At 40.4% G+C, this 18,746-nt stretch overlaps 1 protein-coding gene across 1 annotated transcript in view; it reads left to right on the forward strand.

Annotated features, from left to right (window-relative positions):
• Window positions 1–18,746, forward strand: part of BRCA2 (BRCA2 DNA repair associated) — a 72,096-nt gene that overhangs the window by 44,947 nt on the left and 8,403 nt on the right. The window contains exons 21-24 of the mRNA XM_066369106.1: window positions 528–649; window positions 2,888–3,086; window positions 5,055–5,218; window positions 5,305–5,443. Coding sequence (XP_066225203.1) covers window positions 528–649; window positions 2,888–3,086; window positions 5,055–5,218; window positions 5,305–5,443 — 624 coding nt within the window. The remainder of the gene's footprint in view (window positions 1–527; window positions 650–2,887; window positions 3,087–5,054; window positions 5,219–5,304; window positions 5,444–18,746) is intronic.

Raw genomic sequence — 18,746 nt, forward strand, 5'->3', positions numbered from 1 at the left:
CTTTATTTTATAACTTTTCCTTTTTGTTGTTGTGGTTGTTGGGTTTTATGTTATTATACTTGCAGTTAGAACTTGTTCTTCATATGACATCAATTTTAATAGTAAAAATGGTAGTGTTTTTTTTGCTTACAAGACATGAAATTTACTTTTTTATTGCTGAAAACTTTATGTTCTGCTTTTCTTCATAATTTTCTATAGTATTTAACTTCATGTTCTATATAAATCTGCAGAAAATTAGACTCAAAATTTGATTTGCTTAAACATATTACTAGCTCTTGCTTTTTTCATGATTAAGTGAATCATGAAATTATTTACTTAACTTACAAATTACTCTGATAAAATAAACTCTTTGATGATTTTTTGAACCATGAATACAGCTGCTTCACATTTTCCTAGAAAACTTTTGGCAGATAACTGGTTTCTTATTTCTTAACCTCCATTCTATGTGAGTTTTTCCTTGGTTGTCTTGCTTTCAGCATTGTTAACCTCATGGTTTAGTTAATTGGTGATGCTTTTTATTTTTCTAGAAAATATTACAAAACAGAGTGCAGCATCGTGTACACTAACTAGACAGCAAGTCTGTGCTCTGCAGGGCGGCGCAGAGCTCTATGAAGCAGTGCGGGCCGCGCCAGACCCTGCTTCCCTTGAGGTGAGAGGAAGGGGCGTGCAGCGAGCTTTGATGTGGAAGGTGTGGGTTCTCCCTGCCGTCATGGGAAGCAGTGGGTTGAAATGCTGTTTCTCAAAGGGGACATGTGCATGTCCAGGGTCTGCAGTGATGAGCCAGACCACAGGAGTACATTTTTGATTCTGTATCAGATAGAAGATAAGAGCATTAAATAGTTTTATATATTAAATAAGTGTGACTTAAAATGCAGATAAAACTTGTGTACATTTAAGATAAAACAAGTGTCTTCACAGCAGTATCTTAGTTTCCATGTTCTCAGCTCTCTCAGATCCTACTTAGAGTCTGTTTCACAATTCTCTACCTTCAAGGGACTTAAATGGAGAAGTGCAGAAGCACGAAACTGACAGAAATCGCATGCCTCTGCCATTTCTCAGCCAAGCAAAGTGGGCATGAAATGGCTGTAAAATAAGTTGTTTTAGGATCAATTAGATAATATGTGTAAAAGTGTACTGTTTTGATGTTCCCTATAAATGTTAATTGCTGTTATTAGGACATCATTTCATATATTAAAGTAAGCTACCTCCTAAATTTTTAGACACCTGGGTATCTAATTAATGTGAGGAATAGTTTGCTAGATAGGAAGGAGGTGAGAAATTTTAGGAAGCTATTGTTTGTTTATTGATTAATCTCATTTATTTGTATATACCTTAAATTTCTTAAATAACAGGGCTACAAAATAAATACTATTTCACTAAGAGAGTAAGCAGTGTTATTCTGAATACAGTTCCCCCCTCATATTCCCAAATGGCACAACTCAGATTCTCCCAGTGAAAAGTGAGTCTGGTCGGAAAGCCTGTGAGTACAAGTCTGTGAGTTGAGGCTTTGTTTTGCTTTTCTGAAACATAATTCACCTCTATCGCTTATAATTCTTATATATCATATATTGAAGCATATGCTTTTTCTGCGTCATCATGAAGATAGTTTTAATTTCATCCACAAAATTGAATGAAATATTTACTAGTCTTGAATGTATCTTTTTATAGAATTTATTTATAAGGAAGAAGTAATGAGCAGAATGAGAGTTGAAAGACCTAGAGAGTCTAGACCTGGTCCTGCCACTTTGTAGCTGGACAAGTGATTCATCTCTGAGGCTTTCTTTCTACCTTTTATCAAGGGCTTATCTCCAAGATTCTGAGTTTGTAATTCTGAGATTTCACTCAGACAAAGTTATCACTGTAAACCTTGGAGGGGAAAATAACCATCAATTTCTAAAATACTCTGTGAAAGGATGTTGTCAGTGGCAATGCTGAATGTTGTGGGACTTTGGAAATCACAGATTTCTTTTTAATTCATGTTCAAATACTGTGTATATTTTTAGCCCTTTTCAGGGTATAGAGAGTTTAAATCTCCCCTGTGTAGGTCAGCGGATTAAGATTTGTCAGTCAGCAGCAAATTACAGTTTCTGTTTTATTTGATTTTATTTTTTGTTCATTCATTCATTCATTCTTGTTACACTTGGTGAGATTCCCAAGAAGTACAGACAGCAGTTTAGTGAAGTGAGTGGGAGAGAAGTGCGGGGGAGAAGTGCTTATAGTATATGTCTGTTTTAACTTGTATCTCCTGATCCAGCGAGTTCATGAAATTACACTACAGGGGCTGAGAATGAGAGTTCTTAAGCCAATGCTATATATGTACCTCTGCAATTATTTATTCTCTCTGCACCTCAGTTTCATCTTAACCTGGAAGCAATATAGTACCAACCTCACAAGGTTATTATACAGATAAATGAATTAGCATGTTTACCACACAGAGATCTATTTCTTTTTTTCCCTTAGGATGAGGAAACTCAATGAGACGGGGGTAAGGAAGCCGAGCAGGGGGAGGTGGAGAGGGCAGATGTGAGGGGAGAAGAAAAGAGGGGAAAAGCCCCCAAAGATCTATTTCTCACATAGAATGAGCTTTCAGGTGGTAGCCATTTATAATGCCATCAATGTTAATAGATATGATTATTAGGGTACATTTATAAGGAGGGTTTGTTTTGGCTGTAGAGAAATTTGTCACAAAGTTTAAGATGCCAGATCATATTTGTTATGTAATAAGCTGAGTACATTAATCTCAATTTTTATGTTGTCACTCCCTTATAGTTAACTCTGTTATAGTTTATGCCCATTTAAAGTGATTCATTTACAATAGATGAGGTGTTTGTTTTTATTTGGATTTTTATTCCAACCATATCTGCCTTCATATCTTAAATGATCACAGGGTTGTTTTAGTGAAGAGCAGTTAAGAGCCTTGAATAATCACAGACAGATGTTGAATGATAAGAAGCAGGCGCAAATCCAGCTGGAATTCCAGAAGTCTGTGGAGTCTGCTGAGAAAGGGGAGCAAATGTTATCACGGGACGTTATACCTGTGTGGAAGTTGCGTATCATAAGTTATAAGAAAAAAGAAAAAGATTCAGGTCAGTATGTAAACTTTTTGTTTTTACCAGTTTTAAGTTAAAGTATTATCATATTAATAAAATTATTTCAGTGCTAGAGTCCTTAGATCTTAGTTATTATTGTTCATTTTTTAGATAGAAAAATTATTTCTCATTTAGTATAAATTTTTTAAAAGATTTTATTTTAGAGAGAGGAGAGAGAGAGAAAGAAGGAGGGAGTGGGAAGCATCAACTCAACAGTTGCTTTCTGTATGTGCCTTGACCAGGCAAGCCCGGGGTTTTGAACCAGCAACCTCAGCATTCTAGGCCAACACTTCATCCACTGAACCACCACAGGTCAGACATAGTATAAATTTTTAACAAAGTTACGCATGCCCCAGCACTTTTGTGCATTTCTCTACCCCTCGGGGATCTCCACAGGAGCCAGCGAGGCTCCAAACTTGCTTCCACTTGGAAACCAGCATAACCCACATCATCCCTCCCTGAGAACTTAGAAAAGAAACTGCAGGAACAAATAAATGCCCAGCCAGCAGCTTTGGGATTTCCAGGAGAACTGGTTTCTGTAGCAGATCAGTAAAGGACAGGAGCACTGAATGAGATCCTGTGGTCACCCAGCTCCTTTCCCATCCATTCCCAGCTTTCTTCCTTTTGGTCATTCTGTTCCCTCCTGTCTCTCTCTTGACGTTTTCTCTAGTCTCACATCTCTGTTTTCACATTCGCCAAAGTGGCCCCCAAAAGACAGCTGTAGTTTCAGTCCTTTGTAACCACTGAAATTTCCAAAATATCAAAATCAAAGGACGTTCTGGTCGGTTGCTCAGTAGATAGAGTTTCAGCCCAGTATATGGACGTCCCAGGTTCAATTCCAGGTCAGGGCACACATGAGAAGTGACCATCTGCTTCTCCCCTTCTGTCCCTCTTCCCCTCTCAGCCAGTGAATTGGTTTGAGCATGGCCCCAGACACTGAGGACAGCTCGGTTGATTTGAGCAGCAGCCCCAGACGGGGTTTGCTGGGTGGATCCCTGTTGGGTTTGCGTGCGGGAGTCTGTCTATCTCCCCTTGCTCTCACCTGAAAAAAAAAAAAATCAAAGCAATGTGCCTTAGCACACAGAAGTGAATGTTTTTACTAGCTGTGTGGACCTTTAGGACTCGTGACCAAATTTTTCTACTAAGCAGAAGAGAAGGAGCCTGAGTCCACTGGGTCTTGTCCTAAGGCAGCCTCTGGGTTGCAGCAGAGTGGGGCAGGACAGAGCAGGTGCCATGGGTCTCACCTTCGCCCCTGATAAGCTCAGGGTGCCTGGTCTCCACAGACACTGGAATCTGGCCTGGACCGCATCCCTCATTCAGGCTCAGCTTGGGACCAAGAAGGAGATTTCCTGGGGTCAAGTTACTGAGTTTAGTGTGACAGTGGCTTTAGTGTCCAATGAAGACTAAGGGTGAGCAATTTTAACTAAATTAATTTTTCCAGCTGGTTCATTGGGAAGAGACCAAATCCATATGGAAATCTATGACAGAAAAGGGCTTTTAGGCCTCCCCCCCCCTCCACCTGCTTGGGTCACTGGCCTTTCCTGCCCTGGGGCAAAGTTTCTTTGTTGTCTCACAGTCCTGCATCCTAAAAGTCTGGGAGGAGCTGGCTGAGTCTTGCTCAGTGTCATGAGGCTGAGACTCAGGTGTCAATTGGCTGCAATACTGTCTTGTGCTCATCCTCTTCCTAGCTCACAACAGTTCTTGACAGAATGCATTTGCTTGGCTGTGGGACTGAAGTCCCTGTTCCTTATGCTGCCTGTTGCCAGAGGCCACTCTCTTATTTCTTGAGGTCTCCTGCATTCTTTCATGTGTGGCCTTCTCCCATGTCAGACCAGTGCATTGATTGCATCCTTCTCATGCTTGACTTTGTGATTTTTGTCTTCTTCAGTATTCATTTTTAAACAAGAATTTTAATGATTATCAATTCTTCCATTGTGTCTTTTTTTTTTCTCTTGATCTGAATAGTTCTATTAAGTATTTGGCGTCCATCATCAGATTTATATTCCTTGCTAAAAGAGGGAAAGAGATACAGAATCTACCATCTTGCAACATCAAAATCGAAAAATAGATCTGGAAGAGCTAACATACAGTTAACAGCAACCAAACTCACTCGGTTTCAACAAATACCAGTATGTACTTCTCATTGTCATTTTTCAATTTGGTAAATGCATGAGTTTATAGAATCTACACATGCTGATTCTTTTTTTTCTTTTAGGCTTCAGATGAAATCCTGTTGCAAGTTTATCAGCCAAGGGAGTCCCTTCCCTTCAAGCAGTTATTGAATCCAGACTTCCAGCCACATTGTTCTGAGGTGGACCTAATAGGATTGGTAGTTTCTGTTGTGAAAAAACCAGGTAATGTGCAGCATATTTAGTTGTACTTTATAATGATACTTTTGAAAAATAATAATTATCTATTAAAATTTGTTTTAGGATTAATTGGAGCAACAGATCAGCAAATTTGGTAACTAGTGATTTGAGAGTATACCTGTTTTAACCTAAGTTCTTATTGAAGAGCAGTTCTACAGTATGCAAGGAGAGAACTTCCATCCCACTCTGGGCTACTTAATTATTAGTTGCTAGAAAACTTTCTATGGCATTGTAGTGATGACTACTAGACAAATAATTATAATTTTCCTGTGCAGTTAACTGAGCGTTCAAGGCTCTACCTCCAACCTTGGCTTTGTTTTTTTGTTTGTTTGGTTTTTCTTCTTTGCAATATCTCTCATCCCTAATGATATCATTCTCGTTCTCAAGCCTACCTTTTTTAATATAGCTACTCCAGCTATTTTACCGTTGGTATTGGTTAGCATAATGTATATCTTTTTCCGTTCCTTTCTTTTTAACCTATCAATGTCTTTATATTCTAGGTGTGTTTTTGGTAGACAACATGGTTCTATCTTGCTTTCTTTTTTTATTTATTATTTTTGATTAATTTTAATGGAGTGACATTGGTAAATCAGGGTACATATGTTGAGAGAAAACATCTCTAGGTTATTTTGACATTTGATTATGTTGCATTCCCATCGCCAAAAGTCCAATTGTCTTCCATCACCTTCTAACTGATTTTCTTCGTGCCCCTCCCCTCCCCCAACCCCCTCCCTCTCCTCCCCCCACACCCCGTAACCCCCACACTCTTGTCCATGTCTCTGAGTCTCGTTTTTATGTCCCACCTATGTATGGATTCATATAGTTCTTAGTTTTTTCTGATTTACTTACTTCGCTCAGTATAATGTTATCAAGGTCCATCCATCTTGTAAATGATCTGATATCATCATTTCTTTGTTTTTTTGTTTTTTTTTCTTTCCTGAAGCTGGAAACGGGGAGAGACAGTCAGACAGACTCCCACATGCGCCCGACCAGGATCCGACCGGGATCCACCCGGCACGCCCACCAGGGGTGACGCTCTGCCCACCAGGGGGCGATGCTCTGCCCCTCCGGGGCGTCGCTCTGCTGCGACCAGAGCCACTCTAGCGCCTGGGGCAGAGGCCAAGGAGCCATCCCCAGCGCACGGGCCATCTTTGCTCCAGTGGAGCCTTGGCTGCGGGAGGGTAAGAGAGAGACAGAGAGGAAGAAGGGGGGGGTGGAGAAGCAAATGGGCGCTTCTCCTATGTGTCCTGGCCAGGAATTGAACCCGGGTCCCCCGCACGCCAGGCCGACGCTCTACCGCTGAGCCAACTGGCCAGGGCCCCGATATCATCATTTCTTATGGCTGAGTAGTATTCCAGAGTATAAATGTACCAAAGTTTTTTAATCCACTCGTCCTCTGACGGCCACTTGGGCTGTTTCCAGATCTTTGCTATTGTGAACAATGCTTCCATAAACATGGGTTGCATTTCTTTTTTTCAAACAGTGCTATGGTGTTTTGGGGTATATTCCTAACAGTGGTATAGCTGGGTCAAGAGGCAGTTCGAGTTTTAATTTCTTGAGGAATCTCCATACTGTTTTCCCCAGTGGCTGCACCAGTCTGCATTCCCACCAGCATGCAGGAGGGTTCCCTTTTCTCCACATCCTCACCAGCACTTATTCTGTGTTGTTTTGTTGATGAGCGCCATTCTGACTGGTATAAGGTGATATCTCATTGTAGTTTTAATTTGCATTTCTCTAATCATTAGTGATGTTGAGCATTTTTTCATATGCCTATTGGCCATCTGTATGTCGTCTTTGGAGAAGTGTCTATTCATTTCTTTTGCCCATTTTTGGATTGGATTGTCTGTCTTCCTGGTATTGAGTTTTACAAGTTCTTTATAAATTTTGGTTATTAACCCCTTATCAGATGCAATGTCAAATATATTCTCCCATTGTGTAGTTGTCTTTTTCTTTTTTTTTTCTGCTGAAGCTGGAAACGGGGAGAGACAGTCAGACAGACTCCCGCATGTGCCGGGACCGGGATCCACCCGGCACGCCCACCAGGGGGCGAAGCTCTGCCCACCAGGGGGCGACGCTCTGCTGCGACCAGAGCCACTCTAGCGCCTGGGGCAGAGGCCAAGGAGCCATCCCCAGCGCTCGGGCCATCTTTGCTCCAATGGAGCCTTGGCTGCGGGAGGGGAAGAGAGAGACAGAGAGGAAGGGGGGGGTGGAGAAGCAAATGGGCGCTTCTCCTATGTGCCCTGGCCGGGAATCGAACCCGGGTCCCCCGCACGCCAGGCCGACGCTCTACCGCTGAGCCAACCGGCCAGGGCCTGTGTAGTTGTCTTTTTATTCTATTCTTATTGTCTTTAGCTGTGCAGAAGCTTTTTAGTTTGATAAAGTCCCATTTGTTTATCCTGTCTTTTATTTCACTTGCCTGTGGAGACAAATCAGCAAATATATTGCTGCGAGAGACGTCAGAGAGCTTACTGCCTATGTTTTCTTCTAAGATGCTTATGGTTTTACAGCTTACATTTAAGCCTTTTACCATTTTGAGTTTATTTTTGTGAGTGGTGTAAGTTGGTGGTCTAGTTTCATTTTTTTGCAGGTAGCTGTCCAATTTTCCCAACACCATTTGTTGAAGAGGCTGTCTTTACTCCAATGTATGCTCTTGCCTCCTTTGTCAAATATCAATTGTCCATAAAAGTGTGGGTTTATTTCTGGGTTCTCAGTTCTGTTCCATTGATCTATATGCCTGTTCTTCTGCCAGTACCAGGCTGGTTTGAATACAATGGCCTTAATATATGACTTGATATCCGAAAGTGTGATACCTCCCACTTTATTCTTCCTTTTCAAGATTGCTGAGGCTATTCGTGTTCTCTTTTGGTTCCATATAAATTTTTGGAATATGTGTGCTATATCTTTGAAGTAAGTCATTGGTGTTTTAATCGGTATTGCATTGAATTCATAAATTGCTTTGGGTAATATAGACATTTTAATGATGTTTATTCTTCCTAACTATGAGCACGGTATATGCTTCCACTTGTTTGTATCTTCCCTGATTTCTTTTATCAGTGGTTTATAATTTTCCGAGTACAAGTCTTTAATCTTCCTGGTTAAATTTATTCCTAGGTACTTTATTTTTTTGGTTGCAATGGTAAAGGGGATTGATTCCTTAATTTCTCTGACAGTTCATTGTTAGTGTATAAAAATGCCTCTGATTTCTGAGTATTAATTTTATATCCTGCCACCTTGCTGAATTCATTTATCAGGTCTAGTAGTTTTTGACTGCGACTTTAGGGTTTTCTATATACAATATCATATCATCTGCAAATAATGATAGTTTTACTTCTTCTTTTCCAATTTGGATGCCTTTTATTTCTTTTTCTTGTCTGATTGCTGTGGCTAGGACTTCCAGAACTATGTTGAATAAGAGTGGTGAAAGGGGGCACCCCTGCCTTGTTCCTGATCTTAAGAAGATTACTTTTAATTTTTGCCCATTGAATATGATGTTGGCTGTGTGTTTGTCATAGATGGCCTTTATCATGTTGAGGTATATTCCCTGTATTCCCACTTTGCTGAAAGTTTTGATCATGAATGGGTGCTGGATTTTATCAAATGCTTTTTCTGCATCTATTGAAATTATCATGTGGTTTTTCTCCTTCGTTTTGTTTATGTGGTGAATCACATTGATTGATTTGCGAATATTGTACCAGCCTTGCCTTCCAAGAATAAATCCCACTTGATCATGGTGTATAATTTTTTTCATATATTGCTGGATCCGGTTTGCTAATATTTTGTTTAGGATTTTAGCATCTAAATTCATCAGGGATATTGGCCTATAATTTTCTTTATTTGTGTTGTCTTTGCCTGGTTTTGGAATCAGAATTATGCTTGCCTCATAAAAGGAGCTTGGAAGTCTTCCTTCCTCTTGAATTTTTTGAAATAGCTTGAGAAGGATAGGAGTTAGTTCTTCTTTGAATATTTGGTAGAATTCACTTGTGAAGCCATCAGGCCCCGGACTTTTCTTTTTGGGGACTTTTTTGATAACTTTTTCAATGTCATTTGTTGTAATTGGTCTGTTTAGGTTTTCTGATTCTTCCAGATTAATTTTTGGAAGATTATATGTTTCAAGGAATTTGTCCATTTCATCTAGGTTGTCTAGTTTTTTGGCGTACAGTTCCTCATAGTATTTTCTTACAATATTTTTTATTTCTGTTGTGTCAGTTGTTATTTCTCCACTCTCGTTTCTAATTTTATTTATTTGAGTCCTCTCTCTTTTTCTTGGTGAGTCTGGTTAAAGGTTCATCGATCTTGTTTACCTTTTCAAAGAACCAGCTCCTAGTTTCATTGATCCTCTGTATTGTTTCTTTAGCCTCTATGTCATTTATTTCTGCTCTGATCTTTATTATTTCCTTCCTTCTACTAGCTCTGGGCTTTGCTTGCTGTTCTTTTTCTAGTTCTTTTCGATGTAGGGTCAAGTTTTTTATTAGAGCTTTTTCTAGCTTCCTGAGGTATGCCTGTAATGCTATGAACTTCCCTCTCAGGACTGCTTTTGCTGTGTCCCATAAATTTTGAGGTGATATATGCTCATTATCGTTTGTTTCTAGAAATTTTTTAATTTTTTCTTTGATCTTATTGTTTACCCATTCGTTATTTAATAACATGCTATTTGATTTCCAAGTGTTTGAGTATTTTTCAGTTTTTCTGTTGTGGTTGATTTCTAGTTTCATGCCATTTTGATCGGAGAAAGTGCTCGATATGATTTCAATCTTCTTAAATTTGTTGAGACCACTTTTATGCCCTAACATGTGGTCTATTCTAGAGAATGTGCCATAAGCACTTGAAAAGAATGTATATTCTGCTGTTTTAAGGTGAAAGGTTCTGAAGATATCTATTAAATTGAATTGATCTAGTATGTCCTTTAAGTCTGCTGTTTCTTTGTTAATTTTCTTTCTTGAGGATCTATCTAGTGATATTAGTGGGGTATTGAAATCCCATACTATTATAGTATTGCTGTTGATCTCGCCTTTTAAATCCATCAAAGTCTGCTTTATATATTTAGGTGCTCCTATATTAGGTGCATAGATATTTATAATGGTTATATCTTCCTGTTGGATTGCTCCCTTTATCATGTAGTGACCTTCTTTATCTCTAACTATAGTCTTTGTTTTAAAGTCCATTTTGTCTGATATAAGTATTGCTACCCCAGCTTTTTTTTCATTTCCATTTGCGTGAAATATTTTTTTCCATCCTTTTATCTTCAGTCTGTGTGAATCTTTGTTTTAAAGTGTGTCTCTTGTAGACAGCATATGTATGGGTCCTGTTTTCTTATCCATGCAGTTACCCTATGTCTTTTGATCGGATCATTTAATCCATTTACATTGAAGGTTATTATTGATATGTAATTGTTTATTGCCATTTTATTCTTTAAAACTGTATTCCTCTTTTGCTATATTCTTTTTCTTCTTTCATCTGTTTACAACAGGCCCCTTAGCATTTCTTCCAGCCTTGGTTTGGTTAAAGTGAATTCCTTGAGTTTTTTTTTTGTCTGGAAAGCTTTTTATTTCTCCTTCAATTTTAAATGATAGCCTTGCTGGATAGAGTCGTCTTGGTTGTAGGCTCTTGTTCTGCATTGCTTTGAATATTTCTTGCCATTCCCTTCTGGCCTCAAGTGTTTCTGTTGAGAAGTCAGAAGTCATCCTTATGGGGGCTTCTTTGTAAGTGATAGTCTTTTTTCTCTAGCAGCTTTTAATATTTTCTCTATATCACTTAGCTTTGGTATTTTAATTATGATGTGTCTTGGTGTTGATTACTTTGGGTTTCTCTTTAATGGAGTTCTCTGTGCTTCCTGAACATGTGAGATGTTTTCCTGCCTTAATTGAGGGAAATTTTCACTTATGATATGCTTGAACAAAGTCTCTATCCCTTGTTCTTTCTCTTCTTCTTCAGTAACCCCTATGATGCGGATGTTATTTCTCTTCATGTTGTCACAGAGCTCTCTTAGAGTTTCCTCAGACTTTTTGAGTCTCTTTTCTTTTTTCTGCTCTGCTTCCGTGCCTTTATTTATCGTGTCCTCTAACTCGCTGATTTGATTCTCAGCTTCATCCATCCTGCTTTTAATTCCTTCCATTGTGTTCTTCATTTCTGATATTGTATTTGTCATTTCTGACTGATTCTTTTTTATTATTTCAATGTCCTTTTTTATATTTGCTATCTCTTTATTTAGGTTTTTGTAATGACCATCTATTGTTGTTCTAATATCTTTGAGCATCCTAACAATCATTATTTTAAACTCTGCATCTGGCAATTTGGTTATATCTGATTCATTCAGGTCCTTTTCTGGGGATTTCTTTTGATTTATTTGTGTTGCATTTCTTTCCCTTCTCATTTTCTCTGTGTAAAGGAAGGTTTTGGCCACTGGAGTCCACTGGGTGTCGCCTCTGTTCCCTAGGAATGATCTCTCTGCAGGCCTGCCACCCCCTCTGCTGTTTCTGCTTAGGGCGTTTGGGTATGGCCGTTGCCGGTGCCTGCCCATTGGGGCTGTTGCTGTGGTTTCCACCTCTCCTTCACGGGAGTGGCTGTGATCACATGCTAGGGTATACAAACCTTGGTGACCTTGACCTTTGCCCCACCCCCCATGGGTGGCGTTATGCTCTGCCCTGAGGGCAGTGGCGAGCACCTTTGCTCAGCTGCGGGTCTCCGCCTGTTTCCAGGCTTTCGCCCTGTCCTTGCAGGAGGAGCCCGCTCGTGGGACGGCTGCAAGCCTTGGCTCCACAGGCCAGGCGGGACTGCGTGCCCACGTTCAGTAGTGGGACTCTGCCTGTTCTGGAGTTTTGGCTCCACCCCCGCTGGTGGAACCGGCTCCCAGGTCAAGCCACAATCCTCGGTTCCTCAGGCGGGGCAAGGCTCTGCTCCCGCACCCTTGCTCAAGGGCTGTTCTCCACCCCTTGCGCTCCCCCCCCCCCCCCCGCAGGCTGGATTACTTGCGGCTGGCATCTGGGCTTGACCACTTTTGCACGCTTCCTCCTCCTCCCCAGCCGGGCAAAGCTGAGCTCACACCTGGGTCCTGTGGTGGCCAGCCGGCTTCCGCCCTTGCCAGCAGAATCGCGCTTCCACATCCCGCCGTTGTCTGCCATCTGGTGAGCCCTCAGCCGTGTGGGTGTGGGCACTGCAGCTCAGACCCTAAGACTCACTACTGTAGTCCCGAAAGCTCCCTCCTTCTAAGCGACTCTGCTCTGAGAGCTGCAGGAGAGCTTCTTTGGCTGGTGTCCTGCTTCCCTTTGCTGGTATTGCTGTTTCCAGGGGAAATATTCGCTTCAGATTTGGGGAGTGACTTGTCCCAGTGGTTATGGTGGCTGTCTCCCAAAATGTTTCTCCCTGTGCCTCCTAGATTACACCCTTCCTGCTACTCTCCTCTCTCCCCATTCCCCAGAGCCCCAGTGAGTGGTTGTGAGAGAGGTGTTCTGTGTGGTCCCTTTAAGAAGAATCCTGGGTCTGAGAAATTAGTCTCTTTCTCATAAACAGTATCCTGACTTGTTTCCAGCTAAATACTATCCTTACGCCTCTTCTAGGCTCTGGGGCTGCAGCTGGGGCTTTGTTCCTGGGGCTCAGGACCCACCCCTCTCTGCTAAACTCACTTCCCGCCACCCGAGTCTCTTCAGTTGCCATTCGCTCAGGGGAGCTGGGCAGTCCTCTCCGCGTTTCCGCTTTTCCTACCAGTCTCAGTGTGACTTCTTCAGTGTTTCTTGGTTGAAGAATCCTCTTAGTTTAGTCCAAAGTTGGTTTTTCCAGATGATAGTTCTTAAAATTAGTTTGTAATCCACTTTGGTTCTGGAGGTGGATGTTGGTATGTCCGCCACTCCAGCGCCATCTTGTCTTCCGATACCATAGAATTTTATTCTAAGTTTCAGTTCTTTTGGAATTCCACAAGGAGCAACTGTATATAGTACTAAACTGCCTGAGATGCATTACCCAGCAAGTGTAGGGGAAAAAAAGAGTCTTGCTTTCTTATCTAATCTGATAGTCTCTGTCTTTTAACTTGTTTGTTTAATCTGATCATTGTTTGTATTAAAATTTACTGCCTTGCTGGCTGTTTTCTGTGGTCCCATTATTTCCTCGTGTTGGAGGACAATTCTCATGATGTTTCTACCTAATGTGACAGCAGCCATTGTCTCAGACGGTCTTTTCAGGAATGTTTGTGTAGCAAAGAGGCCTGGGAAGACAGAGGGCAGGTTTCTTTCCTGAATGGCAAGTCTGATCTCTTTTCCTATGAATTTTTGTTTGTTTCTGTGTTTGTTTTTAGATTCCACATACAAGTGAGTTCATATAGTATTTGTCTTTCTCTATCTGAAGCATAATGCCTTCAGGTTCTGTCTATATTGTTGCAAATGGTAGGATTTTCTCATTTTTTTATGGGTGAATAATATTAGGTTATGTGTACTACATTTTCTTTTATCTTTTCACACATCAACAGACTTCACACATCAACAGACATTTAGGTTGTTACCCTGTCTTGGCTACTGTGAATAATGCCGCAGTGAACATGGGGGTACAGATATGTCTTCAGCTTGATGATTTTGTTTCCTTTGGATGTATACCCATAAGTGGAAATGGTAGATCATATGGTAGTTCTGTTTTTAATTTTTTGAGGTATAAATTTTAAATAATAAAGAAATACCTTTTCAGTGTCAGCTTCAGTTTTTACAACTCCCAACATCTTAGCCAAGTTCATCTACACTTTATTCCTTAAATATGACATTGCACAGTCCTCTTTTCTTACCTGTTTCGATATATTCGGTATACTGACCCTTGTCTCCCTAAGAACTATGACATGTCAAGTGCCAGTGGAGGTCTCTACATACAAGCCTCCTGTTTATTCATGATTTTGTACCAGGCGCCCAGTCTCCTCCCTCACAGTCTGTCCCAATTGCACTTAGGCTGTGTTGACATCTTCCTTGCTGTTCTTGAGCCCACTGAGCTCACTTTCATCACAGAGCTTTTGCACTCACTCTTGCTCCTCCCAGAAGCTTCCCCCGCAACAGCCATGTGGCTGGCTCCTTTAAGTCACTAGTCCAGTGCAGCCTTCTAAGGGGTCTTTGCCTTTCCCTGACTACCACTTGTAAAAGAGCAGTGCTCCTCTTTGCTCTGGCCTAGCTTTAAATTCCCTATGGCACTCAGCAGCACCTGACAACACATATTTAGGGTTTTTTGTCTCCCTCCTCCGGAATATTAGCTCTACAAAGGCAGAGACCTTATTACAGCTCTGTCTTAGCTCCTAAAGCAGTGCCTGGAATAGAGTAAGGTCTCAAATATGTGGTGAATTCCTTACTTTTCAACTTCCTGTCATGGTTTCTCCCTTCCTCTGCTCTTTGGCTAAGGTGTATTGTCCATCTCCTTTTTGAGAAGGCATTATATGCACCATATTCCACGAGTTCCTCATATTTTGTTATTTGTACCTATTACCTTAATTCTGAGACTATATCTTGGCTAGGCATAGTGGTATGGGATTATGCTTTCTCTCCTTCCTTCAGAACTTTGTAGAAATTAATCTGAAGGCATTGAACAGTCTGGGACTGGCATAATTCCCCCAACCCTCACCCCATTTAGGTGATTTTTTTTTTCTATGTCTGGATATCTGAAGAATATCTTGTTTAGTAGTTCAGAAGCTTGACTAATCTGTTTCTTAGTGAAAGAATTCTGTCCACAATTCTCCTGGGATACCAGATGCTCTTTTGATCTGCAGACCTGTTGCTTTCTTTATTTCAGGGAAATTCTATAGTTTCTTTGAACACATCTGCTGTTTTATTTATTGGGATTTCTATTTCAAGGATACCAGTTAATCTTATGTTGCATTATTTTTGTTTTTATATGTTCTCTGATTGCTTCAATTTTTTTTAAATTTTCATTCACTATTATTATATCCAGCCTTTTATTTTCTGATGTTTTATTTCTGGCTATTTCTAATGCATGTATCTGAATCATGATTACATATTGGTGTCCTCGATTTATTTCTTTGGTCCTACACTCTCCTTACCATCTTATAGAGCTACTTATCATCCTATTATTCAAGCTTTTATTTTATTGAATAATATGTTCTTACTAAATTTAATAGCATGAATCAGTTTTGAAGAATTTAGAAACTGTCTTCTTTGTTTTGATTTCTTATGGGTTGTGCTCTCTGCTGCTTTTTTCTCCTTTTTTTAATGGCTTTTGTTTGTTTAGTTGTGTTTTGTGCTCTTTGGGTTTTCTTTGACTGTAGTTGTTAATATGTTGCATTATTTTCATAGCATTTCATTTCATCTTGATCAGACTTGGTGACTTTTCCCACACATTCTGTTGTAAATGCTGGGTGAGTAGCAATGAACAAAACAGGCAAAAATCCCTACCTTCATGGAGCTTACATTGTGGTGAGGGGGAGAGATCACAAATAAAGTAAGTAGTAGCATTTGTATTTTTCTTAGAAAGTGTTAAGAAAAATATAGGTAGGAAATGAGAGGTGGCATCAGGGGGCAGGGAAGAGAAATGTAGCTTTAGACAGGGAGGTAAGAAAAACTGGCTGCAGAGTTGATACTTGAGTGAGACTTGAGGGGACATGTGGACATATGGGGCGAACAGTGCAAGCAGAAGTGGTTGTTACACAGCAGGATCCTGTCTGGGGCCTTGAAGCATTGGCAGAGGCCAGGGGGTGGGCCCTCAGCGCTGGGACGAAGGCGCGCAGGCCGTCCACTTTCATCTGGTCATTATTTCTGCTTCGCCTTCCCCAACCTTTAACACTTCCTCATGATCTCGATACTTTTGAATGGACTGATCAGTTATTTTGTAGCATAGTTTGTCTGAGGTTTTCTCATGATTGGAGAAAATTACACATTTTTGGCAAAGTTACCACAGAAATGATGTTTTGTCTCCTCTGTATGTCGTATTGGGGTCAGCAATGCTGTGTTTCTTGCTGCTATATGGCAACAACCTTGGTCCCTTAGTTCAGGTGGTGTCCGCTGGGCTTCTTCCCTGGAAATAACTGGCTTTCCTTTTGTAGTCAGTAAATATCTCAGAGGAGATTCTTTGAGATTATTCATATCCTACTTCACTGCAGACTTTCACCCATTTCATTGAGTGTCCATAGATGATTTTGTTTTCAACAGTTATTACTGTGGTATTTGCCTAATGATGGTTTTCTCTTTCTTCCTTGTACATTCATTGGAATTCTACTGAGAGGAAAAGCTGCTCCCTTTCCCCACATGTGTGTTTGATGTATATCAGTATGGACTTAAGAATATTTATTCTGTGGATTAAAATTCAGTATTTATTGCTTGTATTGTTTTAGTTTGGGCCATTGGGAGCTTTTTCAGGGTGACTCCTGTATTTTTTGAGTACTTCCTTCCTTTTTTGGCATCACAAGATGTTCCAGGCTCACCTTGTCAATTCCCGGCCCCGGTCAGGGAATGAACTGCAACGAGTCCTCCCTTAACGCTGTTGGTAGGTCCTGCAACTCTGAGCCAAACGACATAACAAAACCAGCTTTACCACATGTTAGTGATACAAATAAAGGTAAGTTTCTGCAGCATATCATCAACAGTGCAACGAAACAGCTCTGAACAAAATGATGTTATTTGAGGACCTGCTGTACTTCTCCCAGGAGCCCTGGATCTTTTTTCTTTTTGTCTGTGTTTTTTTCTTTGTTTTGTTTTTATTTTTTGTTTTTCTTTTTTTGAAGAAAATGGTGTTTAGAACCAAGATCTGATTGCTAGATGTGCTTCTTATTACAAGGCAGCATTCAAGCACAGAGAGCTAATATAGATGGAGTGCCCACTGGGACTCCCTCAGAACTGGTTGGTGCTGTTTGTGTGAGGGACCGAGGAAGGAAATGTGGACTCTCATTGTCCTCCCAGAGTCAGAGCTACACAGAAAGACAGACTCAGAGAAGTTCCACCTACCCCACCCACACCCCTGCTGACTCGCTGCTAGTTCTTTATTTCCTCTCCCATATCCAGTCTCTGTAGTTCTAGTTTATGTTTCTTTTGTAATTGGTTTTGAGAGCCCCAAGAGAGAAACATTGATTTGCTGTTTGACTTATTTATGCATTCATTGATTGATTCTTTTTTGGGGGAGGGGAATAGCTCACTATCTGTTTTTATTACAAAAAATACTTATTTGTATTAAATACTTCTTATGCCCCATATCACATCCTCTTTTTAAAATTTTTAATTGAACTTATTGGGGTGACACTGGTTAACATAATGATACAGGTTTCAGGTGCCCAGTTCTACAACACATGACGTCTCTGTTCACCATATTGTGTATTCAACCCCGTAAGTCAAGTCTTCATCCATAACCATTTATCCCCCATACCTGCCTCCACCTCCACCACCCCAGCGATCACCACACTGTTGTCTGTGTCTGAGTTATTTTTTTTCTTTTTTTGCTCAATCCTTCTACCTCCCTCACCCAGTTTCCCCCACCCCGACAGCTGTGAGACTGCTTTCTATGTATGAGTCTTTCTCTATTTTGCTTGTTAGTTCGTTAGATTCCACATATGAATGAAATCATATGGTACTTGTCCTTCTCTGCCTGGCTTATTTCACTTAGCATAGTGCTTTCCAGGCCCATTCTGCTGTTGTGAAAGGTAAGATTTCCTTATTTTTTATGGCTGAGTAGTATTCCATTGTGTAAATGTACCACAGCTTTTTTATCCAATCATCCACTGATGGGCACTTGAGCTGGTTCCATATCTTGCACTATTGTAAATAATGCTGCAGTGAACAGAGTTACATAAATTCTTTTGAATTAGTGTTTGGGGATTCTTAAAGTATATTCATTCCCAGAAGTGAGATAGCTGTGTCATAAGGCAGTTCCATTTTTAATTTTTTGAGGTAACTTCATACTTCTTTCCATAGTGGCTGCACCAGTCTGCATTCCCACCAGCAGTGCAGTAGGGTTCCCTTTCCTCCACATCCTCACCAGCACTTGTTTGTTGGTTTATTGATGATAGCCATTGTGACAGGTGTGATATCTCATTGTGGTTTTGTTTTTCTCTGATGATTAGTGATTTTGAGTATCTTTTCATATGTCTGTTGACCATCTGTATGTTCTCTTTAGAAAGTGTCTATTCAGATCCTTTGCCCATTTTTTAACGGGATGTTTTTTGGAGTTTTACAAGTTCTTTATAAATTTTGGATTAATTCTTTAGCAGATGTTTGGTGAATATGTTCTCCCTTTAGGTGGGCTCTTTTCTTTTTGTTGATAGTTTTCTTTGCTGTGCAAAAACTTTTAGTTTGATGTAGTCTCATTTGTTTCTCTTTTGTTTCCCTTG

This window comes from Saccopteryx leptura, chromosome 2 (genome assembly GCF_036850995.1).
Source record: "Saccopteryx leptura isolate mSacLep1 chromosome 2, mSacLep1_pri_phased_curated, whole genome shotgun sequence".
NCBI lineage: Eukaryota > Metazoa > Chordata > Mammalia > Chiroptera > Emballonuridae > Saccopteryx > Saccopteryx leptura.